General features: G+C 47.4%; 2 protein-coding genes across 2 annotated transcripts in view; one reads left to right on the top strand and one right to left on the bottom strand.

Moving 5' to 3' along the window:
* The window catches only part of OLFML3 (olfactomedin like 3), a 289,605-nt gene that overhangs the window by 255,358 nt on the left and 14,835 nt on the right, over window positions 1–19,412 (bottom strand). The window lies entirely within an intron of this gene.
* On the top strand, window positions 1,786–18,737 carry SYT6 (synaptotagmin 6). The gene is made up of 6 exons (XM_066335669.1): window positions 1,786–2,036; window positions 4,538–5,096; window positions 9,998–10,118; window positions 10,973–11,144; window positions 12,036–12,186; window positions 18,120–18,737. The coding sequence occupies exons 1-6, from the start codon at window positions 1,867–1,869 to the stop codon at window positions 18,189–18,191; spliced, it is 1,245 nt and encodes a 414-aa protein (XP_066191766.1). The 5' UTR covers window positions 1,786–1,866; the 3' UTR covers window positions 18,192–18,737.

Genomic DNA, 19,412 nt, shown 5'->3' with positions numbered 1-19,412 from the left:
GCTGAACACTTTGCTGTCATGGTTCACCAATGGTGGGTGGGGGGTTTGTTGTTCTGTTGTGATTGTGAGGGGGTTTTTCCCCATAATTTTTAAATTCAGCTGTTTATTCAAGATTAAAAAACCAGTCTTTCCTCATATTTCACAGATTTTTCTCAGGCTTAACATCAAGGCAAGGTTAGATGGTGGGTCTGAGCAACCTGCTCTAGTGGAAGGTGTCCCTGCCCATGGCAGTGGGTGGAATGGGATGATCTTCAAGATTCCTTCCAACACAAACCATCCTGGGATTCTGTGATTAAATGTCTTATTACAGCTTTACAAAACTAAACTGTGTGATCAAAGGGAACAGAAGGTGTTTTATGGCTCCTGTTTAAGGTAAAGCACATCAGGAATCACATTTAGAGCACAGAGGGGCAGTTTCCCAGCTCGGGAATGCACAGGGCACCCACCCCATTCCTTGGGGCTCAGGTGGGGAATTCAAATTCACACAAGACATTTATGGCCCAAGAATAGACATAAATAGGGTGGGTAAGAGGTAATGTTTGTTCCATATAAACTTTTGGGGGTTTGGGTGGTTTTTTGTTTGTCTTTCTGTCCTGACTTGCATTTGGGTAATGTTAAGGAGTGTGGCTTTACTGGGCACTACAAATGCCACAGCAGGCAACCAAGGAACTGTCCCTGAGCTGAAAGCAATCCATGATGGAATTGTCCACACTGCAGACTTACCTCCAGAACAAAACCTGCCTTCACCATCAGGGACTGCTAGTCCTTGGAATCCTGAGCTCTCAGAGTTTTAGTCTGGATGGGAATCTGGGAATTAATACACTGTAGGAAAGGAAGCAAAAATAGCCAATGTTTTCTTTTTGGGCAGCACCGTGATTCATTTCACAGCCTAGATCATGTACATATATATGTGTGTATATATATATTTATATACACATACACATATATATATATCTTCCATTTTCCATTTTTCCTGATTCGTCAGCCACACGTATTGAAGCTCTTTCCAGAAAAAGACTGAAATACACCACACATGAGGTAAAAGTGTCTCAGAGCATCAGAGCTCACACGCAGCTCCTGTGCTGTTCAGAGTCAGGAAGACTGTGTAGCACTTCCCCTACAAACTCCTGCTATGTTTGGTTTCTCTGCATCAGCAGCTTGTGATTATTTTTCCCTTGGTGTTGGTATTTACTTTTTATTCCCTATGGGCACATCTGGACAAGATGTGGGTGCTGATAGTACAGGAACAATCCACTTCCAGGAACCCTGGCAGATGGAATTTTTCATTCCTGTGCCTGAGCAGCTGTGACACGAAGCAAAAAGGCACTTTCTGTGGTACAGCTCCCGAGGTTGTTTCTGTAATGGAATTGTGCGGATCTTCTTGATTTCAGACTCAGCAGTTCGCTGATGCCACAGAACAAACCAAGGATGGTATTTTATAGCCAGTTTAAGCATCAGGGTGTAAAACTTCACATCTCTGCCCATATGGAGACACCCATTTTCTCCCCAGGTGTGTCCCAAGCCTGTCAGGGGCTGCTCACTTGGACTTGGCTCTGGCTTGAGGAATATTCTAAGAGCTCTCCATTAGTTGTGATTTAAGTCGCTTTGGACCATTTCTTCCTTTTCCTTACGATGTTCTCACCATCTGTCTCTTCTTTTCTTCTTCCCCGTCCCTCCCTGTCGCTGTCCTTCTCTCCCCCAGAGCTCTCCGTCAGCCTCCTTGCAGTGATAGTCATTGTGTGTGGCCTGGCCCTGGTGGCAGTGTTTGTGTTTCTCTTTTGGAAGCTGTGCTGGGTTCCCTGGAGGAACAAGGCCCTTTCCTCCCACCTGGCCGTGCTGAGGAGCGAGGCAGGCCACAAGGACACCATGGCAGACAAGCTCAAGGACACGGGGGCCATCAGCTTCCTGGAGGCGGCCGTGAAGATCAGCCACACGTCCCCAGACATCCCTGCAGAGGTGCAGATGTCCATGAAGGATCACATCATGCGGCGCACGCGGATCCAGAGGCAGACCACGGAGCCGGCGTCCTCCACCAGGTGAGGGTGGGGTAATGGGATAACGGGATAATGGGATAATGGGATAACGGGATGCTCAGCCTGGAAGAACCTCAGCTTGGAGTTCATCAGGGGCTACAGTTCCTTCTGAGGGACAGCTCCAATCTCTGCCCTCTGTGACAGTGACAGGACCCAGGGAAGGGCTGGAGCTGGGTCAGGAGGGTTGAGTTGGATATCAGGAAAAGTTCTTCCCCCAGAAGGCGCTGGGCATTGCCCAGGCTCCCCAGGGAATGGGCACGGCCCTGAGGCTGCCAGAGGAACATTTAAACACTGCTCTCAGGGATGCCCAGGGTGGGATTGTTGGGGTCTGTGCAGGGGTAAGAGCTGGACTTGATGATCCTTGTGGGTCCCCTCCAGCTCAGGGTATTCCATGATTCTGCTGGGTGGGGATGGGATGCTTAGCAGGGACACTGCTCTGTGAGCAGGTGCAGAGGTGAGAGGATTTTGGATGGAGCCAGAGGTTCAGATACCATCAGGCAGGCTAAAGAGAGCCCCTACACACCAGATTACTGTCCAAAGCTTGGCCATAAACCAACGAATGTGTTAAGACTGGCTCACCGTGGCTCTTTTAAAAAATCAAAGATTCGAGCCTGTTACTGCAACTTGACCTCATTGTGTCAAGTCACCCGCATGCTTTGGCCACTTTAATTTTGTTCCAACATGAGAGGCAGGCTGAAGTATCAATGATGTACCCTGTCAGACAGAATTAGACCTTTTGGCTCTCTCTTGCTGTTGTGGCTCCTGGCAGAAACAATTAGATCAGCACAATTGATGGATCGCTGGCTGCAGAGGGCCAGACCCAGCTGTGCTCGGTGCTTGTGCTCAGATGGGGACAGAGACATCAACATCATCCTCAGGAAGTCAGGGAAAGGCTGTGTGAACCTTGGGACACCCTCTCAGCATGGATACTGAGGGGAGATTTAGGTTAGATGTTAGAAAGGGGCTCTTTACTCAGAGTTTGCCCAGGTTTGCACAGAGAAGCTGTGCCTGCCCCATCCCTGAAAGTGTCCAAGGCCAGGTTGGAGCAGCCTGGGATCGTGGAAGGTTCCCCTGCCCATGGCAGGGGGTGGAATGAGGTGAACTTTGAGGTTCCTGTCCAACACAAAGCATTCTGTGAAATGCAGCATCTCTCCTTGACACAGAAGGTGGTGAAACGGGGACAGGAAAGAGGATCACAGGGTTCTGGCTGTGCCCCAGCACTTCTGTTTGCCTTGCTGGCCGTGCCTGGGATGTGCACAGGAGTGTGGCAGGGAAATCAGGCACTGCTCAGAAAATTGGCTGCCCTTTTGCAGGATTAGTGAGGCACCAGTGGCAGCCCCCTGTTTGAAGGAGCTGAGTTAGATCAGCACGGTGCCACCTGCATTTGTGAGCCACACTCTTTTATTTATCCACACTGCTTTTTTGGCAGCTGATTACCTCTCTGCATGCACAGGCTCCTTCTGCTTTTATTACACCTTTCCAACAGAGGAGAAAAAAACCCTCAGCCAGTCTGAATTAGGACAAACAAAGTGAGACTTGGCTGTACGTGGGCAGGTTTCAAACCCACTTTCTCCTTGGCAGGTTCCTCTGATTCACAGCCCAGCCCAACCCTATCCAAAATACCCCTGAGGAACCTGCCAAGCACCACGTATCACTGAAAGCTAATGTTCTGGCTGTAGAGTTCTTAGTTTGGTTAAATAACTCTATAAACTGCTCTTGTAAACACCAGATAATCTGAAATAATGCCCTCAGTCCACAGAAAGCTTTTATGCTTTGTTCAGATAAAGCTCTGCTTACATACAGCTTGTGCTGGAGGAGAGCTCAGGGCAAGAGATGCTTCCCAACGAGGCTGTGCCTCCCTCCCTGTCAACAATTATCTATCAGCTCCTGATGAGTCTGTTGGAAAAGTCTGGAAGCAGCAATGCCCAGCAAAGCCAGACTGGACAGGGCTTGAAGCAAGCTGATCTGGGGGAAGGTGTCCCTGCCCGTGGCAGGGGATGCAATGAGATGAGCTTTAAAACCCTCTGAACCCAAACCATTCCGTGGCTCTATGAATAAAGTCTCAGCTTCTGAACTGGTTCTCTCACCAGAAATAAAAGGCAAAAATAAAAAGTGGGGTTTTTTCGCCCCAGAGAGTTTAGTGCCAGTATCTGGGAAGTGTAAGGGCTGAGGATGGGGAAAGTCCCCACGTGGTGCTGTCTGTGATTTGGGTAAGGAGTTGTTGGGGCCCATCTGTTCAGCTGCGAGCTGTGACTCGTGCCACAGGTGAGAAAGCACAGCTTGTGGCGAATACTCCGGAGTTTAAGAAATTTGCTGGATTAGTCCTTGAAGGTTTTTGGAGGTGCTCCTGTCTGTTCACCTCCACAGCACACTTGGTTTCGGCGCAGAGGCCAGGAGCACGTACAGAACTCGTTCTGTGCTCTCTTGCCTTCTGAGTCCAGGGGTGGAAAAGGAGAACCATGTGCTGGGAAAGCTGCAGAGCTGTCAGTGTCTTCCTCCTGCAGGCACATCTCCTTCAAGAGGCACCTGCCCCGGCAGATGCACGTGTCCAGCATGGACTACGGCCTGGAGCCGCCGGCCGTGGCCGAGCAGCCCACCAGCATCGGCCGCATCAAACCCGAGCTCTACAAACAGAAGACTGTGGACACCGAGGATCCAAAGAAAGAGGCGGAGAAAACCTGCGGGAAAATCAACTTCACCCTCAAGTACGACTACGAGAACGAGACGCTGACTGTCCGAATCCTCAGGGCTTTTGACTTGCCAGCCAAAGACTTCTGCGGCAGCTCGGATCCCTACGTGAAGATCTACCTCCTGCCCGACCGCAAGCGCAAGTTCCAGACGCGGGTGCACAGGAAGACTCTGAACCCCACCTTCGACGAGTCCTTCCACTTCCCCGTGCCCCACGAGGAGCTGGCCAGCAGGAAGCTCCACCTGAGCGTCTTTGACTTTGACAGGTTCTCCAGGCACGACATGATAGGAGAAGTTATCTTGGAGAACCTGTTCGAGGACTCGGACCTGTCCCGGGAGACTTCCATCTGGAGGGACATTCAGTACGCCACCACGGTGAGTGTCTGCTGGGCAAGCTGGGGATCAATCACAGGGGTCAATCCTTCATCCCAGGGATAAATCCTGCTCCCAGCTGATGGGTTCCTTGCCTCCTGTCAGCCCCAGGGACCTGCAGCCACGGCACATGCACATGTGATGCCTTGGAGTGGCTGCCTAGAACAGAGGCTAGACAGAGTGAAGGGAATAAAGTGTGTATTTATTTATTGAAAGGCCTTCAATGGATACACCCTGGGCAATGCAAAAGCCTCCCAGAGGCTACACTCAAGATGGATAATGGTCACGAGTTTCTCAGACAAATATAAGTTTGGTCTGTTTGCATATCAGGGGTTAATTGTCCAGTTACAGCTCAGATAATTGTTGATAATTATAGAAATTTAAGATTTCAGTATATAGTAGTATGTATAGGGCAAGATGGAGGATTTGGGGCATTGTGTAAGTCCTTCTTCACCTTCTTCCTTCTTTTTCATGGGTTTAGGTAGTTCTCTGTAATTAGGGTTATGAATTAGGGTTGTTATATGAAGTCATATTCCCCCAGTTTGCTTCTGCCCCCCGATTCCCTTTTGTTTATACTTTTCAGGGCCTGGGGCAGAGGATGTCCTTGGTTCTCAGGCCTGAAAGATTGTTTTGTCTGTCCAAAATTTGAAGAGACCTTACTGACACTCTATATGGAGTTCAGAGTTGTGCACTAATGCTGTACAGGGTCTGAAAAATATAAAAGCTAAAAGCTTAAAACATCACATGATCACAGTAAGGAAAAGCTCTGAGAGGCCAGTACCAGCCCCTTGGATGTGCTGCTGACAGCTCTTCCAGAGCTGGATTTGGGTCTTTTAGCAGTTCTGTTGAATTCCCTCTGGAAGAGAAGCCAATCTCAGAGAGGAAAAGTCCCAGCCCCTCCATGTCACACGGATCTGGCAGGAGAAGCCAAGTGCTCACGTTGATCACCGAGTGCAGAGCAGTGACATTAACCTCTCCATAATAACTGTCTGCTCCTCCACTGCCCTCCCAGGAGGATCTGGCTGGTCCTCAGGGCGAATGAACGATTGACCTGCTCTGCAGCTGGACACCAAATCAGCCATTGTCATTGTCATTTCACATTGTTATCTCTGAGCCTGAAAGATGAGACATCCCCACCCCCGTGGCTGGAAGCGTGGGCCCTGTCACATCTTTCCTGATGACTGGCAGAATGCCACAAACTTGCAAAAATCTGTCCTGCAGCTTCCCTCATAGCTCAAATCATACCTTTGCTCCCCTGCTTTCTGTGCCGAGGAGGGAACTGTCAAACTTAAATATTTATTTATATTTATGGCCAGCAGTGCCAGAAGACATTTGCTTTATAACTCTGGTGTTCTTTTTCCCAGCACTGTGTTCCCCACCAACCCTTGGTGACTTCCACCAGTGCTCATTCTGCTGCTGCAGGGTGTTCAGAACTTTCTGACAGCTCTGTGAAGTCCCACAGGTGTCCCCAGCCCCGTGTCCTGTGCTGCTGTCCCCAACAGGGACACAGCCCCAGGGCACTCAGGAGACATGGGATGCACACAGTACATCCCTCTGGAAGGTGGCTCAGTGTTGGTTTTCTTATCTTCTTTTTCTTGTGTTAGAGCAGGGATTAAAGCACGGGAGATGCAGATTTCTCGTGTTCAGACTCAATTGTTTATTAATCCTTGTCTCTAACACAGTCTCTCACGAGTTGTGAGCTCCAGCAGAAAATGGCTCTGTCTCTACCTCCTTCCATGGTCTTTTAATTATCCAGTAATGAGATGGTACCTATATTATTTACACTTTTAACCCAGTAACTGACCACCCAAGGTGTACAATGGGGACCTTTTCACCCAGTTAGAAAAAAACACCCCAAACTGTGAAGAAGAAGGTGAAAGAGGAACTTAGCCAATGCCTCAAATCCTCTATATTGCTTTATGTATATTACTACAGACTGAGACCTTAAATATTAAGTTTTGCACCCTGTGGCATTGCACAATTCTATTCCAACTACACACCCATAATCCCAGTGCTATCACCCCATTTTGGAAGCCTGTTCCATGATTTCAGATCAAATATAGGGCTTGCTTGAGAATCAGCAAGGGTGGACCTTTTAGCTCAGAAAGCCTGAAATTCTCAGCCTCCAGGGTTCCAACAGCTCCGGGGCTGGAGCTGTCCTGGGAAGACAAGGAGAGCTTTGGCCAGCCTGGGGACACAGGGGTGGAGGTGATGCCTGCCATGCCCCCTGGGGCAGCTCTGGCAGCGTGCTGGGAGCTGCTGCTGTGCTGCCTTTTGAGCATCTTGCCTGGGAGGGCTGTGGGAAGGAGGCTCAGGAATCAACCATGAGGAAAAGCAACAGTTTGAGTTAGCAGGGTGCTCACAGCTCTTGGCTTCCAACCTGCAAACAGCCACGGCTCTTGTGATTGATGGATGGTAATGAAAGCAGAAATGCTGGCAGAGAGGCAAGCAGGCACCAGGCACATCCTTCACCCAGAGAGAGGCTGCTGGAAGGGGAGCAAATTGCACCTGATGTGCTGATGCTTCCTGGAGGAACCTATCTGTTGGTTCTGCAAGCAATAGGGGATGTTTTCTCGGCTAAATAATCTCATTTAATGGGGGAAAACCCCACAAAAGCAGGTGGAGATACACCAGCAGAAGGGTTATTGAGGGAAAATCCTCCAGAGAAGGTGTGAGGGGAGCAGAGCCAACCCCATGCCCAAGATGTGCTGTTCAGCAGCCCAGCAGAGCTGCCACTGACACATCCAGCACCACGTTTGGCTCCATCCCCTCGTCCTCTTCGTGCCATTCTTAAGGAATGGGCTGCTCCTGGAACATCTCAGCCAGCTGTAGCACACCCAAGGACATTTCTGCTTAATCAAAATTGAGAAGGGTAAATACAGTTTGCATAAAACCCCAAGAAAGCTCTGGTTGCCTAATAATGCATGAGATCAATGGTGTGGGTAAGAGGGTAGGAACACACTTAAGCACTGAGCTGGTCAAATAGCCAGCACTCAGCTGCTTAATTAATGATTCTACAGCTTGTGAATCAGAGAAACATCTTTGGTTTCAAGTCTATTGATTCAGAGCTTCCATTATTTCCTAAAAGGTACTGATATGAATTTTGGAAATGTCCCAGTGTCTATAATCTGCAAGAAAATAATGTACCCACAGGACACACTTTGCTCTCTTGTATTTATGGTTGCAAAGAAAAATCTCTTGACCTGATACAATGAGGTCAAAGAACAATTTATGTTGATTTTATACCCTGAACGGGTCCTCTCAGTGCAAGGAGGGGAATAGAAGATGAGATAGTGTCCAGAGGGTGCTCTCAGCATCTCACACAGGACTGCTCTCTTCTGACATCTCGTCCAAGGTCTCCTGCCCTCGTCCCTCCCATACCAACTAAGAACAAAAAGTGCATGAAAGAACAGACCAAATCAAAATTTTATATAATATTCATTAGTATTCTGCACTTCTAAGTGGAATAAAGATTTAATCTTTGCCTTACCTGGGAATGAGCAGGAAATAATTTGGCAAAAACCTCATCCATCAACAAGATCTATTCCCCTAACACTTAGCAAAGCTTTAAGTGCATTTACTTGTCTTCCTAGTTCCATCACTCTACTCCTAACAGCGACAATTTCTTTTCAGCAGATCATTATATCACATTGAAAGGAATCAAATGCACTGTTTCCCAAAATAAACGGGTTGTTTGCTCTACAGATGTGCGATCTGTATGTAGAAAATAAGATTTTTTTTTTTAAATCCATTTTTAGAAGGTGTTTGGATATCTTTCTGCTGACTTTGGATAATGATTCTTTCTAGTTTAAATAAGACATTTGGTTTGTTTATTTTTCTCTGAATTCCCATGGGCAAGGCAGTGATGGAAAGGGCTTTTAGGAAGTGTAGTCAATGAAGCTGCAGGTACAAGAAGTGCTAAGAGCCATGGATAAAAGTTATTTGATGGGGCACTAAAAGAGTAAATTGTGTTGGTGTCTTTGTAATCCAAAAGTACCAAACATTTCTGAGTGCCATCTGCTGGTTAATTCCCCATTTGTACTCACACACCCACAGCCCCACGCTGTCCCAGCTCCTTGAGGGCATCTCAGGGGACTTGGTGGTCCAAATGTAGGCACATCACAAACTAAAAGCTCAACAGACCCTTGGCTGCGTTCTGGTTTAAAGCTTTCCCCTCCACAGTCAGTAGTAACTGCTCAAAAACTCACCCCCAGCTTCAGAGAAAACCACTGTGTTCCTCAAAGACATTTTCATTTTATGCAGAAATGTTGGGCACTGTCAGTCACAAACCTTTATTACTGAATTCACCACTGCAAGGGGCTGAATTTAGAATATGTTCAAGGTCTCTTCCACCCCAAACCAGTCTGTGATGTTATGAGCTGATGGCACTGGCTGTCATGGAAAGTTTCTGAGGAGGTTTTTGCAGTGCACAGCCAGAGAACACCTCCAGAGCTGATCTTTCTGTCACCTCACTGTGTTTGTCACATTCCTGGAGGAGCCAGGCACTGGAGACACGTGCTGTACATTCAAACAAGACTTGGTACTAATTTGATTTCCTCTCTGCATCGATTTGGTGTGAGATATCCCATCTCCTCAGTGTGAGCAGTGGAGCAGGAGTGCCTCAGCTGTGCATTAGCTGTGCATGGCTGGGAGGTTGCAGTAGGAAGCACAGACTCCACTAAGGCAGAAAAAGATTGTCCTTAACTAAGATGTGAAGGTGTAACCTGTTTTTCCCATCCTCTGTATTCATTTTTAGCCAAATCGTGTTGGGGTGCACTGGAATCACCCTAAAGTAAAGTGCCCTTTGCTCCAAATGGCAGAGCAGAGGAAATGCTGGGGTGGGGAGGAGGCACCTGGCTGGTTCTGCACCTTTCCAACAAAATGTGTTCTCTGTTTTATTGAAGGAAAGCGTGGACCTGGGCGAGATCATGTTTTCCCTTTGTTATTTGCCAACTGCAGGTCGCCTCACCTTAACAGTCATTAAATGCAGGAATCTCAAAGCTATGGACATCACAGGTTACTCAGGTGGGTGTGTAGTGGCTGAGGAGCACCCTCTTGTACCCACATTTCCTCCTCTTCCCTCACTGCATCCTCAGTAGGTGGTGGGTGAACCGTCACAGAAATACCTGAAAAAACTTTGTCTGTGTTTTAAGTGCAAACAAAATTTCTAAAGTAGAATTATCTGTCCCTTGTTTGACATCCCACTGGAGGGTTTGCAGGGCCAGAGCTCTGATCCATCTCTTGGGTTAGACACTTGGATCTTTTGGAACCCTTTATAGCCAGAATCAACTCTTTCACCCCAAAATCAGGAAAGGGTCATGGGCCAGCAGGATAAATCCCACTGGAATGTGCATTCCCCTGTACCGTGGCCAGTGGCCAAACCTGAGGATCACAGCCACCTGAAGGCTGTTGGTGTTTGCAGTTTCAAAGAGCTGACTTGCAAATTCAGCATGCACAAATTCTGCTTTTCATCATAAAACCCACTTCCTTTTTTCCAGACGCCAACTTCAGAGCATTTGAATTGCCTTGTACAAAAAGCAGTAACAACAGAGACCTTTGCAGAAAATGTTTCTGCTCAGCTGGAGCTTAATGCCATATGAAATATCTGAGAATTGAGACTTCAGGTGAAGTCAGCTCAGCCTTTCTGCAATAATAAAAATGCAGTGCTGGTTCTCTGCTCAGAACCTCAGGTCACCACCCACACCAGTATGAGAAATGGAGGATTTTACTGGTCTGCAAACAAACTTTTTTTTTTCTAAAACTCCCATTTGAAGAGCACCTCTGGCTCATGGGAGCTCACAGCCCATCCTCTGATAAAGCAGTTTCTAATATTGCAAAAGTAACAAACAAAAGGTCTTCTCCTCTCTCTCCCTCCCTAGATCCATATGTCAAAGTGTCTTTGCTCTGTGACGGGCGAAGGCTGAAAAAGAAGAAAACCACCATAAAGAAAAACACACTTAATCCCACCTACAATGAAGCAATAATCTTTGACATTCCCCCCGAGAACATGGATCAAGTCAGCCTCCTTATCTCAGTCATGGATTATGATCGGTAGGTGGGAGGCCCTGGAGAGCTGCAGGGCAGAGCAGCCCCTTGGGTGCAGATTTTCCTGCTCAAATGCAATTCCCTCCCGTGTTTTCCACAGCCTCGAGGGCAGAGCTCAGTGCTGTCCACCTGTCTCTGGTGATTTATTGCTACAGTGGCATTGGTCTTTATGGTTATGGAAAAATAACGAGTTTGGCAAAGCTGGTCCTTGCTTTATGGCATTTCCTTGAGCAAGTGCCATGTTCCCCTCGGTTATTTATTTGTCCTGCAACCCATTTCAGAAAACAAATAATGTCAGTCCAAGCAGCACTGAGTGTATGAATTATGCATTGCTGAACCTGGGGTTATTCTTTGCTGTGGAGCACCACTCACACCTCTGTGTCTGCACTGACCTGCAGAAATAATTTGAAAAGAGCTGTAATTACCTGTGGTGATGGCAGTGCTGGGGCAGACATGGAACCCCAGGGTCACCAACAGCGAGAGGAGAGGAGAGGAGAGGAGAGGAGAGGAGAGGAGAGGAGAGGAGAGGAGAGGAGAGGAGAGGAGAGGAGAGGAGAGGAGAGGGAGAGGAGAGGAGAGGAGAGGAGAGGAGAGGAGAGGAGAGGAGAGGAGAGGAGAGGAGAGGAGAGGAGAGGAGAGGAGAGGAGAGGAGAGGAGAGGAGAGGAGAGGAGAGGAGAGGAGAGGAGAGGAGAGGAGAGGAGAGGAGAGGAGAGGAGAGGAGAGGAGAGGAGAGGAGAGGAGAGGAGAGGAGAGGAGAGGAGAGGAGAGGAGAGGAGAGGAGAGGAGAGGAGAGGAGAGGAGAGGAGAGGAGAGGAGAGGCATGGACAGCCTGAGGGAGGGCTGGATGGATGAAGGGATGGATGGATGGTGATTTTGCTGCTCTCTGCTGTTCTCAGGGTGGGGCACAACGAGATCATCGGGGTTTGCCGTGTGGGGGTCAACGCCGAGGGGCTGGGCAGGGACCACTGGAACGAGATGCTGGCTTACCCCCGCAAGCCCATCGCCCACTGGCACCCGCTGGTGGAGGTGAAGAAATCCTTCAAAGAGGTGTGTGGGGCTGTGCTTCCCTTCCAGTGCCTGTGCTTGTGTGGGGCTGGGCTGGCTCCAGGCTGTTGGAGAGCTCCTGCTCTCGCCTGGGATTTTCTGAGCGGAGCCGAGGGAATTTTCTCACCAGAAATGAACTCTAGAAAACATGTATTTCTGTATTGCCTCGAAATAGCTCCTTGAGCTAGTGAGCAAGACTGAGAAGAACTGTATTTACAGATGTGACTGTTACATTTTGGGTTTTTTCTTTTCTTGTTCCTTTTTTTTTTTTTTTTCCTTTTTCCTTTTTAAATTAGAGATTGAGAGCAGTAAGGAAAGAGAATGCTGCTCTGATTGCAGAACAAATTGTCCAGGGATATTGCCTATTTCAAGTTTCAATTTTTAATCCTAAAAGATTTTTCTGTTGACTCATCTCCGAGCCTTTGAGGGAGAATAAATAGAACAAATGTAATTGCTCTAAGCATCTCCAGAGAAAGAGATTGACTTGATGCAACCCCAGATGATAAAATGGGGCTGAAATGCCTGGGTACCATTTCGACCATCTCTTGCATTTTCTTCCCCCTTGCACTCCAATTTCTCACGCTTCTATAGAGCTCTTTGGCTTTGCCTGATTTAGGTCATAATATCTGGAGGAGAGAGATGTGGAAAAGGGCACACACGCCTTTGACACTTCAAGTATGAGCAAAAAGCAGCAGCATTTGAGGCCAGTGATACGATAATAAAGGCAATAAAACCTCCCAGTGTATCTGGGGCTGAGGAGGTATTTTCCCTCAAAGCCACAGAATAAGTACTTAACAAAAAGCATCTCATTTTCCCCTTGAAGTTCAGTGCTGAGCTGCGCTGAAAGGCAGACCCTGGGCTTGCTGGGACTCACAGGAGTGTGAATTAGTGTATAGAACCTTCCTTTCTTCAAAATCTGCTCTTTCTTCCAACAAGAAAGGGTGGGGAGGCCCTGGCACAGGGTGCCCAGAGCAGCTGTGGCTGCCCCTGGATCCCTGGAAGTGCCCAGGACCAGGCTGGAGCAAGCTGGGGCAGTGGAAGGTGTCCCTGCCCATGACATGGGGTTGGAATTGGATGAGCTTTAAGCTCCTTCCCAACACAAACCATTGTATGATTAAGAAGTCAGTTGTGCTCAGTGCCCTCTGTCCCAGCCCAGGTTGATTACACACAAAGGAAAACTTGGCAGTTGAATATTTTAGCTTAAGACACGGTGGAGGTGAATATATCAGCCCATGGACACCTAAAAATTCACCCTCCCTCGTTAGAGGTGATCTGTGAATCAGCACAAGGATCAGCTGGGCAGGACTGGGGTGAGTCAGAGCAGAATTAAACCTTTGTGAATCTTGTATATAGTACTAACTTTGCCTTTGGGTGCTGAGCAACACCAAGATTTCATTCCCCTTCCCCTGGCCCTGGGCAGGCTCCATGTGTCACCTCCCACTGCCACGGGGAGTCAGGTCCAGCAGCCTCAAAGCTTCAGCAAAAAATGGAATTGATCTTTCATTTGATCTCTTAGCATCTGTAGCACCCTCACTGTGTGACTCCAGCTGCCATGGCTGACCCAGGGGCAGGACTTCCTTCTCCGGGCTGCAATTTTTATGGCTTTACTGCACTATTTTTCAGATGCAGGCAGGATTTTGAAAGAAAAAAAAAACAACAAAACAAACAAACAAAAAAAACTCCTGTAAAGTTTTTGAAAATCACTAAGGAAAAAGTAAAAAAAAAGGCATTATTGTTATGATGAAACACAGAGGAACCAAGGAAGACATGGAAGATGACTCACCTTTTAAAATATACTTTGAAAACCATGGCTGAGCCCCCAAGACTCTGAAAAAAAACTGAGTGAATCATTTCACCCCCCAGTGCACAGGTCAGGAGCTCTGCTTAAAAGGAAAGAAAAAACCCTCTGATCATCTGTTCTGGTATTTCTGCCACAAACTGGTACACAGAGCCAGCAAGCAAATGGTCCCTGTGTTTATTTGCCCTTTTAGGTTTTAGCACTGCTGTCTGCAAATCCCCAGTGCAGCCTAAAAGAAAAACCGAACAGAAAAGGCAGAGGCTCCTGGAGAGAAATTAATGGGAAATGGTATTTGTTGGTTACAAGACGTTGCATCATCTTTTCCATGTTGTGTTTGGGTATCTTCGAAAAGAAATTTGGGGTTTTGGTCCTGTAATCCCAGCTCTGGGTCTCTGTGCATCTGCTCCATCCTTCCAGGCTCTCTGGGCTGCTGGTTCTCTGTCCATCTGTGCTGAGGATGCTGAGGGAGAACTGCTGGCCCTTCATGCCTTCCTCACCCTTTGTGGGGGTGAACTCAGGCTGTGCTGGCGTCCTGAGCCATCATTTTCATCTTCCTCTTTGTCTTCTTCATCTTCCTCTTTGTCTTCTTCATCTTCTTCTTTGTCTTCTTCATCTTCTTCTTTGTCTTCTTCATCTTCCTCTTTGTCTTCTTCATCTTCCTCTTTTTCGTCTTCGTCTTCCGAGCGTGTTTGTTCCTGGCAGCAGCAAATGGAGAATTGCTTCCCAGTTGATCCTCGTGATGGTCTCTGTGTGCTCTGACCATCAATAACAGCCTCTGGCTCCATCTGAGTCTTCCCTGATTGAGTGCTTGACCTCAGAGCAAGGTGAGGGACTCGGGATTGAGCTGTTCCTTTGATGTCTAAGTGGAGGGATGGGTGGCTGGAGCAGTGTGCAGGGACACGGAGCTGCTCCAGGCACTGCCATGCCCCGTGTTGTGGTTGGGGTCCCACCCCTCTCCCCACCACCTCACAGGGGGGAAAAGTGTGGGAATGTGGAACTTTGCTGACAAGCACCCTGCCTGGTGCACCTTGGACAAGCTTTGGCCAGGAGAAGGAGCTCCCACCGTGTTTTGACTACAGCTCGGAGTCACAGTTCATGGTGAATTTACCAGGAAAACGTCACCAGAGCTGTGTTTCTTCAGGAGGATGGCCCAGCCCTGACCTCCTTACCCTACCACAGCTGGGCTGGATGGATGGATGGATGGATAAATGGATGGATGGATGGATGGATGGATGATGGATGGATAAATGGATGGATGGATGATGGATAGATGGATGATGGATGGATGATGGATGGATAAATGGATGGATGATGGATGATGGATAGATGGATGATGGATGGATGATAGGTGGATTAATGGATGGATGATGGATGGTTGAACAGAAAGATGGATAGATGATGGATGGATGATGGATGGATGGTTGTGTCCATAGTATAGGACCTCCTCCTTTGTTAGTTCATGATTCTTTTTCCTCCATGAGGACCTTGGCAGCTCTGGCCTGTCCCAGCAGCCACAGTGCTGGGCCCAACCCCTCATTTCTGTGCCAACAGCAACTTGGGCTCTTCCTCCATGAGCTGGTGCCTCTCCCTCTTCGCTTTCAGTGCTGGAAAATGCTCCAGTGAAAAGGGAAACACTTTGGATGCGCGTCATGTCTTTGGTTGCTCCATATTTATCAACAGTGAATAACAAACCATAATGACTGCACTTCTCTAATGACCATCATCATTAAAGAGGGAACATGGAGAACATGTGCAAATGAATCATTAATTACAGGCTTTTAAGCGCTATCCTCCTCACACAGATGTTCAGAAGGCAAGTTTCGGAGCAGAAAGGGAGAATCCCTCTTTGTGGGGTTATTCTGACAATAAATTCTTCCCCTCAGCACAAGTTGTTCCCAGTGTTCAGCCCCAAGGCCTCAGTGGCAGCTGCTCCCTCCCCGGGGGCTTCAGCCACCCCACCCGTGTTCCTTCTGCATTCCTCCACCCCTCAGCCATGTTCAGGGATGTGTGCACAAAGGAAAAAAGGAAATTGCAGCTCCTTCTTCTGGGCTTTGAAGGGAACTTCTGAAAATGGGGGTTTTCCCTGTTATCTGTGGAGGACAAACCCTGCTATCGCAGTCCCATCATCAGCGTGATGCAAAATGGAGCTTTGATGCTGCCAAGTGCCTCTGACATTCAGCAGGGGAGCATTTATTTGTTTAAAACATTGCTCCAGATAAAAACTGATAACTCTGCCGAGAGCCAAGTCATGCCCCAAATGAAGAATAATCATTTGTCTGTAAAGATAAGCCCTTCCAGACTTGTGGGCCTGTTTGATTCTGATTGAACTGGTCCTGGTTTCCAACTCTTGGCTGCACGATGCACAGCACACCTTTTCTAATTAAATGGAGGAAAAGTATCTCCAGGTTCCTCTCTGCTCATTTGGACCTACCCTTGGAAGAGTTTTCATCACATTTTTGGAGTAGCAAAAATAGCCAAAAGTAGCTATTGGAGTAGTTCTGCCAAAAGCCCATTTCTGTTGTAATTTCTGCAGTCTGTTCATTGGCAATTCTCATGGGGAGGTTGTACCTGTGTTATCAATTCCTCAGGGATTTTAGCCAATTTTTTTGACACGAGGTAACATAAAAGAAAGTGTTCCCTTACCTTCAAGCAGCTGTTTGGCAGGAGCAGCTTCTCATCTTCTTCATTCATTAATTTCAGCTCAGCCCTGATGAAATACTGGCTGTTCAATGGATGTGCAGTGAGGTACTTTACACTGACTGGTCTCTTTGGGGAAGGAAATTGGTCAAATTGGCCGAATTTTTGACCACTCCAAGCCCATGGAGCATCTGCAAGGGCCTGCTTGCCCTGCTCAGCCTTGTGAGCGCCAGGCTGCTGTTCTCTTGTTTTCATTTGAGATGGCTTTGCCAAGGAAAGGGTGAGGTCTGGTTCCCCAAGTGAGTTTTCACCCAGAGAAATGAAATTCATACATGCTTAAACATTAATATCAACCAGCAAGGAGTTTCTGCTGATGTGGGAGGGGAGGGAATTGATGCAGGCAGTAGAAATTCTGCCTCCCGTTGTCTCTGGGAGATGTCTATCATTTGTCACTGGAATTTAATATAACAAGATGGTGAGATGGGCAAGTGCTCAAAAGCTTCAGGAATAATGGGTTTGAATTATGATAATAGCCCCCAAGGCAGATGACAAATAATTTATGATCCCTTAAGTATGGGGAAAAACAAAAGTTTGCTCCATCCACTGAGCCTCTGATCTGATTTTCCCTTTGAGAAATGTCTCCGGTGCTGTGGACAGAGCTGCTGTGGAGTAAAATTACCAGACTGGAAAGACTCAAGTACTTCTGAGTTTAGACAGTATTTTTAAACAAAAAAGACAACAGCAATAAAGCAGGGAAGGGCTGAGAGCACTTTGTCTTCACAGCACAAACAGACACTGTTTATTTTCCCTTTTATTTTTTTTTTCGGTGAGGAATCCTCACAATCGGGAATTGATTTACAAAGCAATAAAGTAAATTGTTCAGCAGCTCCTCCTGAGTGGTTAAACACGGGCATTGCAAAAATTGGAACTTGCAGAGCAAATGAGAGAACACAGTGGGGCAGGGGTGGGATGGGCAGGGGTGGGATGGGATGGGATGGGATTGGAGTACTGAGGAAGAGCAGATGGACAACACAGTGCTGTAGCAATGCGTTTGAACAGCTCAGGCCACAGTGTGCTCCAGACAAACCATCTTTAGTCATCCTTATCAAAACCCTCTGGAATTTGTCAAGGTTACTAAGACATAAACTGCTCTAAAATAAGAAGGAAGAGGCTGAGAAACAGATTACCAGGACTGCAAGAAGTAGATAAAGAAGGGCTGTAAAGCATTAGACTGTAACCAATCATAATTCCTAAAAAGTCATGCTGAACACAAGACAGAGTCACCAGTCAAGCAATGCGTTATTGCACGAACAGTCGTTTTAAAATGTATAAATATAACTTAATGTAAACAAGAAACAGTTTCTACTTATCCTATTAGTTATCTACTTATCATATTATCTACTTTTATCGTATGAGTCATCCAGAAATCCTGCAGGATTGGGAATAATCCCAGATTTAATCTCTGCTGTTTGCTTAACTGGATTTCTCTTCTGTCCCGCAGTGGCACGGCCGGGCAGCGAGCTTCGACAGCCAGGGCTCCTGTCCCTCCCCAAAACCACCCCCCACACCGTGATCCAGAGCAGGGACAGCAAAATGGGACTAAACCAAGTAATTTTTGCACTTGGCCTTCAGTCTCAGAGGTTGCTGAGGGGCGGTGGCGGCAGCGGGACTTTCCGGTCTAGTTGTTCCTGCGTAAGTAAAGGTAGAAACCCGTTTTGTGGTCAAATATGTTTTTGTCTAATATGTCTCCTAAGGTGATGTTATTTTCGTGGCTTTTGCTGTACGGGTCTGTTTCCAGAGGGAGAAGGTGGACTGAGACATGTGCTGGGAGTTTGGTCTGTAAAATAAGGTGTAAAATAGTTTTTAGTGTGCGTGAAGGCGGGAAAGGGGCGAGGAGGCGTCTGCAGAGACAGAGGTGGCCAGGACAGGGGACAGTGGCCACTGGAAAGCCGTGGCAGAAGATGGGAGAGACTCTTCCAAGCCACCAGCAGCTCCATCCTCGTGGTCAGCCCCAGCCCTGCAGAGTGTCCCCGGGTTTCCTGTTCATGTAGAGGTGTCCATGAGCTCTTAGAAGTTTGTGCAGTTGTGTACCCCATAATTCCTTTTGTCATATATTAAAAAAAAAAAAAAAAAAAAGATATGCTGTTGATTCCTCAGGAGGGGAACCCTGAGGTTTTTTCCCCCTGTATCTGAAGTCTCCCCAGAGCTATTTGCATGACCAGTTTCTTCAGCCCCCTTTGTAGCTGCTGCTCACCCCCCAGGACATCCCTGCGTTATCTGGAGTGGAGGGAACAGCGTTGCCACAGGTGGGATTCTGAAAAAAAAGGGGGAAGATGTTACAAAAAAGGGTGACAGCCCTGCATGACCACTGGATCTCTATTTCTTATCTCATCCAAGTGATAAAGGGTGACCCAAGGGGGAAAGGGAAATACAGAAACATGGCTGATGCTAAAAAAAGGTTCCAATCTTATTTCTTAAGACTGTCAGCACTTCCTTAAAGAATAAAGTTTCTCAGCCCAAGCCCTGAAGGAAGGTCAAGTTATGGAAAAAATAAAAAAGAAAGCTTTGCTGGTTCCTTGGCTGCAGAGGCCAAGAGCTAAGTTAGAATATCCCAAGTACTGGCTTTACAGCTAAATCAGCTGATCTTTATCAGCCAGCTGTGGATTTTGGACACTTTCTCATCCTGGATTTTTCTCTGAGTTAAGAAGTGCATCAGTGCTGTTTATTCCACCCTGATTAAATTAGGCAAAAGCAAATATTTTGGTTTTGAGGTAGAATTTGCGAGCGAGGCAGC

The sequence above is a fragment of the Sylvia atricapilla genome, chromosome 25 (genome assembly GCF_009819655.1).
Source record: "Sylvia atricapilla isolate bSylAtr1 chromosome 25, bSylAtr1.pri, whole genome shotgun sequence".
NCBI classification, from domain to species: Eukaryota; Metazoa; Chordata; class Aves; order Passeriformes; family Sylviidae; genus Sylvia; species Sylvia atricapilla.
Note: the sequence above shows the minus strand (reverse complement) of the source record. Positions and strands in the feature narration are given on the sequence as shown.